Source organism: Penicillium waksmanii, assembly GCF_028829765.1.
Source record: "Penicillium waksmanii strain IBT 27052 chromosome Unknown utg000008l:1.0-5622682.0:1.0-5626561.0, whole genome shotgun sequence".
Lineage (NCBI taxonomy): Eukaryota > Fungi > Ascomycota > Eurotiomycetes > Eurotiales > Aspergillaceae > Penicillium > Penicillium waksmanii.
This window is the reverse complement of record NW_026643254.1, coordinates 2,106,523-2,123,398: the sequence shown is the minus strand read 5'-3', so window position 1 is coordinate 2,123,398 and position 16,876 is coordinate 2,106,523. Positions and strand designations below refer to the sequence as shown.

General features: G+C 48.0%; 6 protein-coding genes across 6 annotated transcripts; 5 read left to right on the top strand and 1 right to left on the bottom strand.

Annotated features, from left to right (window-relative positions):
- Window positions 1-2,784: 2,784 nt before the first annotated feature.
- On the top strand, window positions 2,785-4,062 carry N7481_009114 (monocarboxylate permease; the record flags this gene model as incomplete). The annotated part of the gene is made up of 1 exon (XM_057268333.1): window positions 2,785-4,062. The coding sequence occupies one exon, from the start codon at window positions 2,785-2,787 to the stop codon at window positions 4,060-4,062; it is 1,278 nt and encodes a 425-aa protein (XP_057119010.1).
- A 1,300-nt stretch (window positions 4,063-5,362) lies between these two features.
- On the top strand, window positions 5,363-7,142 carry N7481_009113 (uncharacterized protein; the record flags this gene model as incomplete). The annotated part of the gene is made up of 2 exons (XM_057268332.1): window positions 5,363-6,686; window positions 6,739-7,142. The coding sequence occupies 2 exons, from the start codon at window positions 5,363-5,365 to the stop codon at window positions 7,140-7,142; spliced, it is 1,728 nt and encodes a 575-aa protein (XP_057119009.1).
- Window positions 7,143-7,872: 730 nt separating this feature from the next.
- On the top strand, window positions 7,873-9,727 carry N7481_009112 (T6SS phospholipase effector Tle1-like catalytic domain-containing protein; the record flags this gene model as incomplete). The annotated part of the gene is made up of 2 exons (XM_057268331.1): window positions 7,873-7,998; window positions 8,072-9,727. The coding sequence occupies 2 exons, from the start codon at window positions 7,873-7,875 to the stop codon at window positions 9,725-9,727; spliced, it is 1,782 nt and encodes a 593-aa protein (XP_057119008.1).
- A 572-nt stretch (window positions 9,728-10,299) lies between these two features.
- Window positions 10,300-11,770, top strand: N7481_009111 (Plant methyltransferase dimerization; the record flags this gene model as incomplete). The annotated part of the gene is made up of 5 exons (XM_057268330.1): window positions 10,300-10,467; window positions 10,530-10,656; window positions 10,720-10,843; window positions 10,917-11,383; window positions 11,445-11,770. 5 exons carry the CDS (start codon window positions 10,300-10,302, stop codon window positions 11,768-11,770), a joined length of 1,212 nt encoding a protein of 403 aa, XP_057119007.1.
- A 237-nt stretch (window positions 11,771-12,007) lies between these two features.
- Window positions 12,008-13,826, bottom strand: N7481_009110 (Zn(II)2Cys6 transcription factor; the record flags this gene model as incomplete). The annotated part of the gene is made up of 6 exons (XM_057268329.1): window positions 12,008-12,055; window positions 12,118-12,754; window positions 12,814-12,947; window positions 13,007-13,314; window positions 13,377-13,760; window positions 13,814-13,826. 6 exons carry the CDS (start codon window positions 13,824-13,826, stop codon window positions 12,008-12,010), a joined length of 1,524 nt encoding a protein of 507 aa, XP_057119006.1.
- Window positions 13,827-14,724: 898 nt separating this feature from the next.
- On the top strand, window positions 14,725-16,800 carry N7481_009109 (uncharacterized protein; the record flags this gene model as incomplete). The annotated part of the gene is made up of 1 exon (XM_057268328.1): window positions 14,725-16,800. The coding sequence occupies one exon, from the start codon at window positions 14,725-14,727 to the stop codon at window positions 16,798-16,800; it is 2,076 nt and encodes a 691-aa protein (XP_057119005.1).
- Between the last annotated feature and the right edge of the window lie 76 nt (window positions 16,801-16,876).

The window sequence follows — 16,876 nt, the reverse complement described above, 5'->3', positions numbered from 1 at the left end:
TCGGGCCGATTACGCAAGCTTTAGCGTTTTTAAACATGGATGACATGATAGATTGAAGATTATTGCAAACAAAATGGCCCCTTCTTTGCGAATGATCGTCGTAAATGGTAAGCTCCTACCTCTACTATGTTGGAACAGGTACTCGGCTTAGGTTATCCATGTGTTTGTGTTCTAAATCTCCCTATAAAAGAGGCCCAGGAATCAAACTTTCGTTTAAAAATTGATGGATCTATAACCGAGCCTTTGTCCTTGAATTCGGGCGAAGTATAGTTTGTTGAGTCATGCTTGCCAAAAGCCGACCATTCGAATCCCACACGCGCCCCTTGCTATAAACTCTTGCATGATTTTCGACAAAACTACTCTGTTCTGGGTAATCCCATTCCTCAAGATCAAGTTCATGTTCAAAGAAGCGGAGGGAAAAGTCTAAGCTTGCACAAGCGCTCGCTTCGGATGGATGATACCCAATATTCAAGGCAGGAATGTATGCGAGACCTTTATCCATATAGAATGAAAGAGCAGATATTTGCTTTGCTTCATTTTGAAGATGATCACGAGCTCGAAACCTTTCTGTATGGATCGACTTTGAAGAAAATGTTGCGGGGCTCTCTTGCTCATGAATTCGTGAATCTACTGGGGCGGTACCGCGGGAGTGCGGTTGCATTTCGATAAATCTCTCTATATAGTGATAGTGGTCGTTATCCGAGCAAGATATTTGAGAGGGGTTTTTTGGGGGCAGCAAGCACACCATGGACTTGGGTTCCATTACATGGAAGTCAGCTAAAGCGACCAGACAAATCTTGGAAATTACATCTTCATATTCCTGTGAGAGGCGAGTCTCTTTTGTCTCAAAGCTTTTGCTCTGTCTAACGTACTCGACGTAGCAGAAAAGCTTTCGATCGGTCTTTGCTGGCCGAATGAAATAGCCTGAGATAGAATAGAGGTGAAAGTGTCTGCGAGATTCTTGATATGCGGCGCTGGTTGCAATTGCCAGAGAACTACCACCAAATCTAGTCGAGGTCAGAGACCCTAGCCTCGCTGGATGACACATGGAAGCGAAGCATCCAGGGCTTACTGAGTGCACCGCAATTTGTTGACCGAGGGTAGCCGCTTTGTGGTGGGCATCATGGAAACCTGACCGTTCTGACCGGAATGATTGAAGAAGAAAGAAAAGTGAACATTCAGAGCCCCGAATTCGGGAATAATACTGCGCTGGATCTCGTAAGCCGGAGAGGTAGTCAGTTGTCTCTGGAGACTTTCAAAGTTGTCATCGGAGACTCCGATTTGTCTAAAGTGTCCGAGATGCCTAATCACCCCGATATTAGTAGAAATCTGCCACGGACTAGTACTGCATCCATAATCGCTGCAAAGCCAGCTAAATTGATGCTGCATCGATTAATTGCACTGTGGCTCTCCTCTTTCTCAAGATAAGGATATGGCCAAGCAACCAGACTTTTAAAAATGAAGTGGAGTTTTCCAAGGTTCCGAGTAAAATAGAAACGTGAGAATGAATATATATAGGTTGATAAAGCAGCTCAAAGAAATCAAAAGCTAAGATCTAATTATTGGATCATCACACCAGTCTTCAGCTTCATCTGCTTTTATGTTTTCCAAACGCGTGACGGGGCCAAGGCCCGGAAATAAAAATACTGGGGGGTTTAATGAATGCAGATTTGTTCTGAAATCTTGTATTGACGAGAATACCGTCGTGTCTACTGTATTTTAAAGCCTGCAGCGGCCGGGGTGGCATAATATTAGTCACATTCCTACTAAGGACTTTCAAGTTCTTACATGGAGACCTTTACCCGGGCCCTTCATCGGAAACTCCTTCACTTTTCAGTATATTTAGTGCATACCGTGACTCAAAACTTTAATGCACCAGTGGCCATGGAAGGCTATGATATCTATGAAATACTATTCACACGTCCCAACGGCCCAATATGTCAGGATGATATCAGTCAGATCAGTCAGAAGCGAACTATTAGCCCCGCAGTGGCCGACAATAGTGAGTTTCATACTATCGCCATCATACTATAATGGATGCCACTGACTTCCCCGAGGCCTGGCTTTGGACGATTCCTCAGCTACCTGTCAGATATGCCTAGAGTCGTTGCAAAGTGCGTCCGTTTATCGAGAGCTTTGCTGTTCGCACAGTTTCCATATTCCTTGTATTGATGTTTGGCTGAGCCGGTTTGAAGGAAGCTGCCCGACCTGTCGCATGACATTTTGTTACATACGAAGGCCCGGGATAAGACAACGACTCCTTCCAGAAAGACATTTAAGAAGACCCATTGAAGGGGAACCTTTGCACGGTATCCGACGTATCTTACAGTCAATCTCAATCTGGATTCGGGGGGTATCCCGGGATTCCTAGTAATACTCTCAGAGACAAATAAACACCTTTCGAACGGGGGATGTTCGAGAAGAATGAGTCTTTTTTTGCACCTTAATGAACTCGATTGGAGAAACATAGAAATGGAATGTACGGAGAATTCAAGTATCCTGGAACCGAGGTAATGGATTTTCCATGCGTGAGAGGGAAGTCGAGGCTGAGGGCAATTGCGGCAATTGCGGAAACTATACGGGAATTTTCAAAGGTTTTGATGCAACCCACCCAAGTGACCTATATTTTGACTCATTTTCAAGCTTCCACGAATCCGTTGCCCTAGAGAAGCCCTTCTTCTCGAACCGCTGGAGTTAGTCCTTTCAACAAACCAATCGATCGATATTTGCTCCGAAGTTTCGCTCCCTAGAACTTGAGCCGGTGTTCAATTCTTTATACCGGCGATGCGGCTGAATCGAAAGCTCGACCAACAACTAGACAACGAGAAGAGTGACCTAGAACACGCATCCGCTCAACCAGACCAAATCCCCGATGGAGGCCTCATAGCGTGGGTGCAAGTTGCTCTGATGCACATCGTATTTTTCAATACCTGGGGCGTCGCCAATGGCTACGGCATCTTCCAGCAGTACTACACCCAGACACTCAACCTGTCAGAATCGGCAGCATCATGGATTGGGAGCGTACAGGTCTTTCTTCTTTTTTTCATCGGTGTTTTCGCGGGGCGTCTTACTGATGGCGGATACTTCCGAGTCATATTTGCCTCCGGTGTTTTGCTTCAAGTGTTGGGGATTTTTATGACATCGTTGACGACAAAATACTGGCAAATCTTCCTCGCGCAAGCTATTTGTCTCGGAATTGGCAACGGGATGGCATTTTGCCCGGCGTTGGCAGTTCTCTCCCAGTACTTCAAAAAGAAGCGAGCCTTCAGCGTTGGACTAGCGGCTGCCGGTGGTGCGGTTGGCGGACTTGTCTATCCGGTCTTGATCAACTGGCTGATCTTCAAGGATGGCGTTGGATTTCCATGGGCTTTGAGAGCTATGGGATTCATTATGCTCGGAACATACATCCCGTGCTTGATATGGTTCAAGCCACGCATACCACCCCGGAAAAGCGGCGCCTGGATAGATACATCTGCATTTGCTGAGATGCCATTTATTTTCTTTTCTTTGAGCATGTTTTTCAATTTCTGGGGACTTTATTTTGCATTTTTCTACATGGGTACCTTTGCCCGGGATCAGCTTCAATATGCGGAACCAATTTATCTGTTGATGGTTCTCAACGGCGTCGGCGTGGTCGGACGAATCGCGCCATCGATCATCGCAGATAAGTGGACGGGTCCTCTAAACGCTCTAATACTGTCGAGTTTTGCATCAAGCTTGCTTGTATATTGCTGGGCAGGTATACACTTTATCGGCGGGTTGTTTGCCTTTACCGTTGTGTATGGATTCCTTGCAGCTTCGCTCCAAGCTCTTCTCCCAGCAGTCGCGACTACTATGACACCTCACCCAAGCAGGACGGGAACTCGGGTGGGAATGATACTCGGTTTTGTTAGCTTTGCAAATCTTACCGGTCCGGCAATTTGCGGTGCCCTGATCAGAAGACAGGATGGAAGCTATCTGGGTGCTCAAATGTTTGCAGGATCATCGATTCTTCTCGGCGCCGTAATGGCCTTGGCGGCAAGGATCGCAAAGACAGGAATAATCCTAGGCGCGAAGGTGTAGGCAATAAAACTCCATGTTACACGCTTCAAGTTCGGGTGCATGTCTCCGGCTGAATCCTAGACAGTGATATTTTTTCTCCTGTTTCTACCCGCAGCCCAAATCCCCCGAATGTTGTAGTATCGCGAATGTCTTCATCACACATATCAAAGGAATGAAAGACCAATTGGGGGGGGGGCTTTGCTCTCGTACCAGTAGCTGTGGATAACCGGGCCACACGGGGAAGGGAGATCCAGTCCTCGGCGGCGACTGGCCGATGACCGAAAGCTTGAAGTTTTCCAACTTAGCAATAGTTGAGTCGTTATCAAGGGAGAACAATGAGTAGAACTGATTTCCCATTCCAATATCTCTAGAAATTAATTCGACCTTGGGAGCGGTCTCGGGTCTATCTGGCGGCTGAATGTTTTGCAACTTTTGTCCCTGCACGGCAAGAGTGACCCTCCCGGCCACTAGGATTTAGCGCTCAGGGCCTGGGACTTAGGGCTCAGGGACACAGTCTGGGGGGGCTCATCAGCGCCCACGCGTCATCTGACACCGCGTGTTGATCCATTGAGCACCAACACCGCTGAGTTCGGCGCACGGCAGAAAGTTAAGCTCCGACAGGACGGGAGGAATCGGTAGTCCAATCAGTAGGCATTTGAGAGGTGATAGCGGGCTCCGTGGTTGGTCGGAGAATGCCGATAGTTGCACTTTACAACGCTAGAACTGCCTGGGGTTAGTTCGAACCCAAGAAAAGCAGAAAAAAAAATTAAAGAAAAAAAAAACCTGGTAGCACGATGCTTTGCCGAATTGGGGATACGATTCCCGAGGACGATGTTGGTGATGATTGCCAGGCTGACTGATTGATTGCGGGACACAACTACCTCTCTCGTCCAGTTGCAGTCCAGTGCAGTCCAGTGTAGTGCAGTTGTAGCTGATAAAGTGATAGACGGCACTTCCCCCTCCCCCAGAAACGATCCGCCTCCGCAAAACAAGGCAAACAAGGGGCAGTAACGACCATTCAAATTTATTTGGGGGCACTCACCCATTGGAACGAGCCAAGAAAGTGGAGCGAATGCTTAGCGAAGGAAGGCTGGCCTCGGCAAACGCTTTAAAACTTGAAGTCCCCCTGCCCGTCCCCCTTCCAACTCCATCTCGACTTTCTTTCCACAACAGGAAATCTTGACGCCATTCGAGACTTTCTGGAGATTTATACACATAATATGTGTGGTATAGAGGCACAAGTACCTTTTGCTTTCTGAAAACCGTCTCTTCTCCAAGAATTCAAGAATTCTCGGGTCGTCGTGCCGATCACCTCTCCATCATGAAATTCGACTCCGGTCTTGAACGGACCGATGACCAGGCTGCCCTGGCTCGGCTCGGCAAGAAACAAGTCTTGAAACGTCGGTTCGGTTTTCTCTCCATCGTTGGTTTTGCGATGGCCGAGTTGATCACTTGGGAAACCGTTCTGACTCTGTTCAACCAGTCTTTCGAAAATGGTGGTCCGGCGGGTGCCTTTTATGGCTACATCATTGCCTGCCTATCGACTTTGTCCACTTACACCGTCATTTCGGAACTTGCTTCGATGGCTCCCATCGCCGGTGGCCAGTATTATTGGGTTTATATGCTCGCCCCAGCGCGCTGGAAGAAGGTCTCGAGCTACCTGATTGGATGGCTCACATGTCTCGCGTGGATTGCGACCATCGCAACTGAGACAATTTTCCTCGGTACCATGATCGAAGGCTTGATTACCCTGAATAATCTAGAATTTGCCCAGCAGCGTTGGCAAAATACCCTTTTGGCCTGGGCCAGCATCGCCGGAACATTCTTCATCAACGTGGTGTTGCCCAACGCGCTTCCCCGTTTCGAGATCGCAATGCTTGTACTGCATCTGGCGGGTTTCGTCGCCATCATGGCTACATTGCTGGCTCTATCCCCAAAGAGCACCCCCGACTTTGTTTTCCACACAAGTCTGAATGAGGGTGGTTGGCCTACCCAAGGGATATCCTACTGCGTTGGCTTCATCGGTAATATCGCAACCTTTGTCGGTGCAGACGCCAGCGTACACATGGCCGAGGAAGTCGCCAATGCGGCTGTTGTGATTCCACGGGCCATCATCACAGGCATGACATTGAACAGTGCCCTTGGCTTCGCAATGATGCTCACTGTTCTTTTCTGCATTGGTGATGTTAAATCCGTCCTGGGGTCCAACACCGGATTCCCTTTCATCCAGATCTTCTACAACAGCACACAGTCGTACGCAGGTGCGTCTGTCATGACGGCGGTCATCATGGTATTGACCATGGCCTGCTCGATTGGCATTACTGCTACCGCATCTCGTATGACCTGGTCCTTTGCACGAGACGAGGGCCTGCCCTTCTCCCGTTTCCTGAAGCAAGTGAACCATCGCACCAAAATCCCCATCGTATCAGTCTCCGTAGTCTGCGGATTTGCCGCAGCCCTGACGCTCATCTACATCGGCTCTACGACTGCCTTCAACGATGTGATTTCCCTGACGGTCACCGGATTTTACAGCACCTATTTCCTCCCAAGCGTATTTCTCCTCTACCACCGGATGAAAGGACACATTCTGCCCCACGGAACTATGCTCGATGGCCTCCCGGATGCACCCGCCAGTGCGAGCGCCAGTACTAAGGAGAAGCCTGCTGCCCCCCTTGCGCCCCAAATCCCCTGATGCAGACTCGGATCAACCCAGCCCCAGCCCCGGCCCATCCTCTAGCCCCGAACGCAACCCAACTGAAAAAACCACCAAGCAACTCGAGTATGAAATTTCTCAAGCGCCCCTGATCTGGGGCCCGTGGAAGGTCCCGGGCATCCTCGGAACCATTAACAACCTTTATGCATGCGTGTACATGCTCTTCGTCATCTTCTGGAGTGTCTGGCCTCCTAGCACACCAGTTGATTATTCCACTATGAACTATAGTATCGTCGTCACGGCCGGCGTGCTCATTCTGAGTGGAATCTGGTACTTTGTGCGGGCCCGGAAGGATTACTCTGGTCCTTTGATCGATGAGGAAGTTGCCGAGATCATGCATCTTTCTCCGGCTGCCATCAAGGCGTCATCTCAAAAGACCCAAGTTTAAGCCAAAACCTCGGAACTGATAGGCCATCATTACATACTCTGGGCGTGGTTCGCAACTGAATGATCGAGTTTTGAAGGAGCTGGAGTTGTTTGTACAGGCATGTGACGAAGATACCATGTATTCTAAGATTTGACGACAGAACTAAATACCCTTCAATGCAACAAGCTGTTAAAAAATCCACGGAATTCGAAGCTCAATCCATCACTAGAAAAAGGCCGATCGAGTGCTAGCTGACTTCATGCATGTCATGATCAGTACAGCCCAGGACGAATAAGCATCACCCCTGACGAACATGTTCACGATCGAGACTCTGGAGCAGCGCGACCCTATCGACTACAACAAATCAAATTACGATCGGTCTCCAGCTTGTGAAACTTGTGTAACTAAGCAAATATGCTTCTGAGGCTGCAGAATGACCCACCAGCCTCATCCAATCAAGATGCGAACTCAAGCTTATACCTGAGCGGTAAACTGACAGGCCTGCTGATCTGCCGGCCAAGCATGACGCCGAATCCAAAAGCGTGCGTGAATTTATGCGTTTGATTTGGTGACACGCCTGGGCGAACACACAGCCCCCGATCAAATACCTGGGCTTCTGCGCCCGGGCTCTAGCTAACTACTAGGCGGCCTGCGCAACGCCTTGTTCGTTATTAATTCTTAATACGAACCATGGGTCTCATATGGCTTAACTGGCCTGGACTGATTTGGCAAACTGACGATTCAGAAAAGGATGGCGGACAATAGGAAAGACCATGAACTTCATCGACAGCCGAAACAGTTTGTTTTGTGCTTTGATGGCACCGGGAACAAATTCGCCGGTGATACGTCGGATACTAACCTCGTGAAAATCTATCGTGTACGAAAAACGAACCCTGTCAGAATTCGATATCACAGCTCTACTGACCCTTTCACCGTTGTTTTTGCTTTAGATGCTCGATCGCAGCCAATCCCACCAGTACCACTACTACCAACCGGGAATCGGCACATACCTCACCTCACACTCACTTGGGAGCAAAGGGAGACTGAACCGCGTCAAATCGTCGTACAAGAAAGCAAAAGATGCCGCGTTGGGTTCTTCCTTCGATGAGCATGTCCTGGGCGGTTACAAGTTTCTCATGAGATACTATTCACCCGGCGACAACATATTTTTCTTTGGATTTAGCCGGGGGTCCTACACGGCGCGCTTTCTGTCCGAGATGCTTGATTTCGTCGGTCTCCTCCAACCTGGAAATGAGGAGCTGATTCGTTTCGCGTGGAAGACATTCGCAAAATGGCAACAGCGGAAGGACTCCACGGAGAAGGATAAAGAGGAAAGACGCAGACTTTTCGCTTTCATGCAGGCCTTTCGTGAGACCTTTAGTCGGCCTGTTAGTCGAATTAAGTTTCTGGGTTTGTTTGATACTGTTAATAGTGTGCCTATATTTGAAAATGCGTGGTTGGAACGGAGCAAGTTCCCATATACGGCGCAGACAACTGCGCGGGTTATTCGACATGCTGTCTCGATTGATGAGCGTAGAGCCAAGTTTCGACAGGACTTGATTTCTGAGGTGAAGCCTATTGCCCATGAACCGAAGCATCCGCATCGACTGAGGCATTTTCTTTCTCGGGATGATCAACAGGAGAAAACAGAAGTGCCTGAAATTGTACTCAATGCCACCGAGGAAGAGCGAAGTACAAGAGGCCAGGTGGTTCCTCGTGCGGAGGAAAGATACCGCGCACCCACACCCTCGCCCAATCGACGACATAGCACGGAATTTCCCAGGAACAATGCTCTATTGTCCGACAGGGTCTCACTCAAGAGTACTATTTCTCGGCAACCACTTCACGTCCCATATTTGAATGAGCCCGAACACGAAGGAGAGGAATATGGGGACGGACAAGACATTTCAGAGGTATGGTTTTCAGGACAACATGGCGATGTTGGAGGGGGTTGGAAACTCAACCCTCAAGACAATTGGCCATTGAGCCACCTACCTCTTGTGTGGATGGTAAAAGAAGCCCAGCTCGTTGGGCTGGAGTTCGATCCCGAGAAACTCAGGCGTTTCAACTGCTTCGAAGACGATAAGGGAGATGGGCCAATTTACTTTCACGGGAACATTTTACCAACTAGCACCCCGGAGACTCAAAGTGGCCCCTTCAGTCATCGAAACCACTCAGATCCATTCCAAGAAATCGTAACCCGCACCATGGATCAAGGGATTGTGCACGACTGTCTCACATATGGGGGTGGACTGTCATTCCTTTCCACATTGTCTTGGAGGCTAATGGAATATCTGCCATTCCGAAGAATGGATCTGCAGCCAGACGGGTCTTGGAAACCGATTAGCTGGCCCCTTCCTCGTGGTGAAGTGCGCGATATTCCAGATAATGCCCAAATTCACGTCTCTGCCATCCATCGTCTGAGGACTGATCACAATTATCGACCTGGAAATCTTATAATTGGCGGTGGTGGACGGGGTTTCAAGCGGGCGCCCGAGAGATATGGGATTGGAGAGTGGGAAATTTGTAACCATAAGGGAGACCTTGTCCGAGAGACTTATATTCGAAAGAAGCCAGAGACTGCTTGCATAGGTGGGACTGTATAGTCCTCGATGCATTGTTCTGACTGGCGCGTTTCTGCTAAATAAAGACTTCCAAGGTTAAACATGTCAACCAAACTTTCCGCCAAATGCCCAGGATACGGGTTTCGCCATATCGACAATTTCGTTGTTGGACAATTAAATCTGCCCTGTGCACCATGTGGCAGAAACATGTGCGCACCTGCTCTTGAATATAAAAGTGTAACGGTTTCTTGTGAACAAAGATCAATATCTTTTTAGAAGGAGCTCATAGATGGTCTAAATTAGGCCGCAGTGCCTTTTGCGCAATACAAGAATGATCTCAATAGATGTTTATTTAATTTATTATTATCTTGAAATTAGGAGAGTCAGAGAGAGCGCAGCTTAAACGTACTCTGCATCTATATTCTTGACACAAGATAATAAGCCAAGGTGTCGGGTGGGACAAACAACTTACAATGCCGACAAGAAAAGTACCCGTCCAAAAATTCGATGGGGATGATGAGAAACTTTTCAAATTCAGAGGAGACTCAATTCTTGCCTCTCGACCTTAGATATACGCCTCGATTTTGAAATTGGTTCAAGCTGAAACTATCGCGATGAACTTCCCGCAAATCCGAAGTCTCGTGGCAGACATAGCCGCCTCAGTTGATCTGTACGAGTCAACTGGATCTGAGGAGTTCCTAGTCGACACCCAGGAAGATACTACTCGACTGGCGCGTGCGCTAGAGAATCCCCGGGATGCCATTGTCAAACATATTTTCGCTGTGATTATCAGTCCTCCACTGGAGAAGATATGATCACAGGTACTGATCACCTAGAAATATAGCCATCAGTTTTGGTAATTGCGAAGATAGCTCATGAGATGGAGATCTTCACATTACTCTCACGAGGGACCGTCCCCGTACCTTTGGCAGAGCTGGCTGCCTTGAAGCCGGCCGATCCATTATTAGTTGGCTAGTAACACATCTCAGTGAGAAAATAATTAAAAACTAACTTGCTGACTTAATTGTCTATAGAACGCATAATGCGACTTCTAGTTGCCAATGGTTTCGCGGATGAGCCAGTGCAGTGTGAATATTTACCCACGGCCATCTCGAAGGAAATGGCTCAAAGAGGCTCTGTCGCGATGGTAGAAACACTGTGAGTATCTAGCTCACGGCCTGAGGGTGATCTGGAGTTCTAATTGCTAAAATATGACTGTTGATTGCTGTAGCGCTATAAACTTTCTCACCTACATTCAAAAACTTCCCGAATATCTCAAAGCTATCAACTACCGCAACCTAGACGACTCGCTTTTTGCCCCTTTCCAGTACTGTCATCACGTTACCGTCGATGCCTTTACATGGATAAGTCAGAATCCAGACACACTGAAACGTTTTAACAGCTTCATGGAAGGGTACCGTGGAAATCGCCCTCATTGGAGCGACTGGTTTCCCATCCGTGAGCGTATTCTTGATTCCCAAGTGTTGGATAAGGATAAACCGCTCTTGGTGGATATAGGTGCTGGAAGAGGGTATGGTTTGATGAAGTTTCGGAGCCGATTCCCAGATGTCCCTGGAAGATTAATTTTGCAAGACTTGCCCCTTGTGATTGACGAGATTCGGGGTGCGTGCGACTTGAAAGCTGCCGGAGTTGAGACCATCGCTTTCAATCTCTTTGCAGATGTTCAGCCAGTCAAAGGTAAATTTAGCTCATTCCGTGTGCCAGATTTTATTTTAAAGGTTGCTAATCCATTCTCTAGATGCACGAATCTACTACATGAAATCCGTACTGCATGATTGGCCCGACACAAAGGCCGCTCTTATTTTGAACAATATCAAGCAGGCAATGAAGCCTGGGTACTCTAAATTGATCCTTGAAGAGTTCATTTTACCAGATACAAATACTCCATCACTTGCTTGCATGACTGATCTGGCGGTCATGATATTTTCTTCGGGCCTGGAGCGAAACCGCAAACGCTGGACGGATCTCATGACGTTGACTGGCCTGCGGATTCTGCAATTTTGGGTTCCCAGAGGCGATGGAATGGGAATTATCGAAGCAGAAGTTTCTGAGTTTGAGCAGTAGAGAACCATATCTTTATGATTGAAGTTATTCAGCATCGAATTGGGCCCCGCAGTCATGGGTAACTCATTTTTTCTAAATTATAGTGAAGCAACAAGACTCTCTCCTTGACGGAGGAGGTCTTTCTTTTCTCTTTTTCATTCATTCATTTTTGAGAATTTAAATACTTCGAATATCACAACGATAAGGAACTTGTGTCTTTGATTGTATTTGATTTAGTAAGAATGGTTCTTGTAATGTCTAGATGATTAAGTAGTCATCCTGATGCGATGAATCCGAGTTAAAAGTCTGGAAATAGTTAGGAATCAATACCATCATGGACGGGAAGAAAATTCCACGAGAACACTCACAAAGGACATCCAGGGAATATTACTAGTATCATTCTTTTGCTGTTCCGCACGGGCATTCCATACTTTCTCAAGCAAACTTTGAGGGGCAGTGTTTCCCATTTCCGACCGAGCCTTGATTTGCTCCAATCTCAATATAACATAATGCCGTGAGTGCGCTGACAGATTATCGGCCCCAGCCATAAACAGAGGAAGGACCATAAGCTCTAGCAAAGGACTAGTCGAGGGAATATTGGCCACCGAATCCAGAATTTCGAAAACCGAATCTCTGATCTTCGGTTCAGAAGCAGGCTCGGAAGGATCAAGCAAACGCCAAGCGCGCAAAATACATGCATGGCGAAATGCATTCGAAACCGAACCCCAAAGCACATCGTTATCCGGGAAAAAGCAACGTGAGCTGTCCCAGAGGTACAGCTTGCGAATTGAACTGTGGATAGTATCATGGAACTCCGAGTGTTCCAACCTTCCGGCGGCATACTCTTTCGCGCACTCCAGGATAGTAGCAATGATGAGAACTATTTCCCTGGGACAACCATTGACCGACTCGAAACGTAAGTTGCATAAGGACAAAATCTTTGAACGGAGCTCGTGAGTGAAGCAGAGTCTTTCAGGGGCAGCAAAAGCACGTATGATATCTAGCCTTTGAAGTTATCGCTTTATGAGAGAAGAATTCACAGAGGGAAAAAATGATAGACTTACCAAAGAAGATTTCCTAGAAAGAAAACAGTTCTCTCCTGATCAACAGTTAAGGTTTGGTCAAGTTTGAGCTGAGAGCAGATTGACATAGCGCCCGAGATGTGTGCACCATGTGTAGATATGCCGGTTTCGCAGATCTACACAAAGTTTATATTAGAGTGACTCTGAAAATTAATAAAGCCGAATGACAACTCACATCATGTAGTAAAAGGATTTGAATTGTGGCAAAAACGGAATCTACATCGCTTCCTTCGAAGTTCCGTGAGCAAACCTTGTTGATGGTAGTGCCGAGAGCATTGATGGCCTTGGCGCGATAATCCACAGCCACCGATTCGTATAGGTGCCTGTCTGAGTTTAAATGCCCCATATGACAGGCTGATAGACCAAGAACTGCATAGAGAACATTTAATTGCTCATATGCTAATGGAATCACGTAGAGTCGATATGGGTTTTCCTTTTTGTCGTTAGGCTGCGCAATCTGATGGGGACAAATGATGCGGTCATCTGCGATATCCATTTAGTAATTTTACCACGATCAAATCGCCCGATGATAGTATATAACATACAGTGAACGAGGAGCGTTTCTGCCTCTTTCGAGACTAATATCTTCCTGTGCTCTTGGTAACCTGGCGTGCTCTCAATGTTGCCCTCTGACGATGCAACAGATGAGCTGACTTTATTCTGGGACGGTGGCCCCCATGAATGAAACGCTAAACCTTGCGTAGATGCGGTTGGTTCAGTGGCGGTAGAATCTGTAGTTGGGGTGGAAGCAGAGTCCTTGCTGATTGGAAGGTCTTGATTTTTCCATTTGCCACGACTGGCTATCCCGCAAAAACGAAACTTGTCTGGATAGCCTTCACATTGCAGTCCCATTCGAATGCAACGCCTACACATCGGCCGCGCACGATCACACTTACGCGCCTTCTGGCGGCAGGTCAGACAGGGAGCATCTGGACAACTCAGAACTTGGCCGGCAAGTGGATACGTTGCAAATTCGACCTACCTCTTTGTCCCATCTTGGATTCTCACTGTCGCCATATCATGGCCGCATGATTTTCTTGAGGGGAAAAAAGGACTGAAGCTGAACGCTGTGACTATCGTGTTTCGTGTTCTCGCGGGGTCGTGGAAAGGCAGGAAGGAGAATCACCTTGAGGCGTGAATATGTCACTTACGTAATACATTTTGGACCACACTGGAAATGGAGTTACCCTAGGGTAGTTAATTACAGGACAGAGTGATATCACCTTCAAGTTGGTCGAAATAGCCTCTGTATAACAATTGGTGCTATTCCATTATATACTAGCACATATCTAGGTCAACCGAAATAAACCGAACATTCTCGGGTCCCCGATATGTGGAAAATGCCATTTTATCTACTCCGTACTCCGCACTCGGATTCGCGCCGATTCCCACCGACTTCCTAAGGTTTGGTGGGGCGTTTATAGACCAACGATTAGATTGGTCTCCCAACGATTGCCGCTGCCACCCACGTGATAGTCGTCCCAAGGGTTGATAGCCGTCTGCTGATAAGTACCTGCGCGTTAACTGGGTGTACGCATATCCCCTGCCCGATGACACTCCACAGGTCCAGTTTATTCCGCATAGAAGGTGATAACTACGATAAGGGGATCAAAGGGTCGTCCCCTAGGGCAGGGTAGTAGGGTTTGATGTATCTGTATTCATTATAGAAATTGTATTCCAAAAACAATAAAAAACAACAAAATCTTGACAACTTGAATTCTATGCTGTGTTAGTCTCACTGACCCGATCATCTGCCGAGTTTGGTTCTTGTGGGGGAAATAGAATGGGGGGTATAGCTTAAGCCCCGGATTTTCTCCGTCTGCACCTCTCCCACCTCCCACCAGTCCAGAGAAATCACCAGAGATCAAGCCCTTTCTTCGCTCTGTCGAGATAATGTCTGTATCGCCAGTGCTCGCACGAAAGCCATCATATCAACCTTTTCAATGTTTGATCTGCCAAAGCCGGTTTACCAGGCACGAGAACCTCAAGCGACATTCTGCCCTGCATAATCGTTCTCAAAATGATGCCTCCCTGCCCTGCGACTTTTGCCATGCCACATTTTCTCGCCCGGATTTACGGAATCGTCACATGAAAAGGAAGCATCCAGATCAGGAAGATGGTCGGATAACTAAGAGAAAACATGGCGTTGCGCAGGCGCGGCCACGAGCTTCTCAGAAGGGCTCATCTCCTAGGGAGAATTCTGCTTCGCTATCGCCAACGGACAGCCATAATGACTTGCAGTCGCATCACTCTGAAGGAGACTTTGGAATGAATAGTGGAATTTGGAACGCCCCCGCACCATATGAGCAACGCCCTTCCGACTTCGGTTCTCAGCGAGACCATGCGGAGAGCAGCCATCGTGCAGCTACTGCTTCTTTGGCACAACCATTTCTGAGCGATTCCACATGTATCAACCAGATTGTCCAAGAGGCAACAGATCTTGAGCAGAGCATACTTCTCGGCGCACCCTTCCTAAAACCAACACACTCCTTTGGCCTACAACTTCATCAACCGGGCCCCGCACACTCCATTGGCCCAAATTTGACAGGCATCGAATCCAGCCACAGCTCCCCGGACAAAATATCATCCCATGACCTACTGGAAGCGCAGGGTGACTGGTTTCCTTCTATTCTTCAGATCGAACGCGGATGCGACCTTTTTTTCAGACACGTTTCGCCATATGTACCTTTTCTTCACCAGCCAACCTTCGATCCTTCACAAACCGCCCCCATATTAATTCTAAGCATGCTTTCGCTCGCGTTTCAACACGGAGACGACCCAGAATGTGGGAGTCAAATAGGTTCGGGCGCTGCTTTATCTGTACATTGTTTTCACCGCGCCCGTTTTCTCGCAATTTCCGGCGATGCAAGATCCGATATGCCACCGCAAGACATTGCCATGGTCCAATCATACCTACTCCTTCAAATCTGTGCCATGATGTTCCTTTGCGGAAAGGACTCAGCCCACGGCCTAAAGATGCACTCCAGTATGATTTCCCTCGCCCGAGCCGGGGGACTTATGCAGCCGAATGCAGTTGAGCCCTCAACAGCCACAGATCTCGACTCATTGTGGCGCGAATTTGCAAGAGCCGAATCACATAAACGAACACTCTTTGCCGTACACCAGGTCGACGCCCTTTGGTATCAATTCCTATCTATCCCGCGATCTATATCACACCTCGAAATTAAACACGACTTGCCCTGTCCTGAAGACCAGTGGAAATCAACCTCATCAGCGGAGTGGGCTCACAGACAACTCGTTTCAAGGAATTCCGGGCCTTCGGTACAATACGCCGATGCCGTTCGCCAATTCCTATCGGCGGACCCGGATCTCCAAGATTTGCCATCCTTCGATCCGTACGGCGCTGTCAATATTGCGCAGTTTCTCATATCCAGCGCCCGTGAGATATCGGGATGGTCTACGATGACGGGAATGCTTAGTATGGAGAGATTCAGTGCTTTGAGGTCATCACTAATAGCACTGGGCCCATTTGTGCGTCCAGAGGTGCATACGGGAGATCTCACCAATCTCGCACTGTGTGAAGCAACCTGGCAAACCGCCATGATCGAGATACAGCTTTGGTCGCCCTCACATACTGGCGGAATTGTGGAAGGAAGCATCGATGCCGTTCTGAGCCAGTCGACATTTTTGGCGCCGTCGGCAGAGTTCCTTTGCGAGCCTGAAACTGCAAAGTCTGTTCAGCCTCACGTTGACTGGTTTTTGCGATATCTTGAGGCAGTGGTTTTGCCGGGATCAGAAGCACCCTGGGTCGCCCTGTACGCGTACAAAGCCTTCTTAATAGCATGGCAGCTGGTACGAGGGGGTATTCCAGGCGCGATGGAAGTCGTGGGCGTTGCTGATGGCGATGAGAATGGAGCCCTTGAATGGGCGAGAAAAGTCTTTCTACGCAGACAGAGATGGCAGTTGGGCAAACTTATTCTGGAATGTATTGATGCATTAGGGAAATGAGGCTACTATATGGAGGAGGCTTTGCTTTCTACTACTGAAACATTATATATCAAATCAAGTTTCCGTTAATGAATAG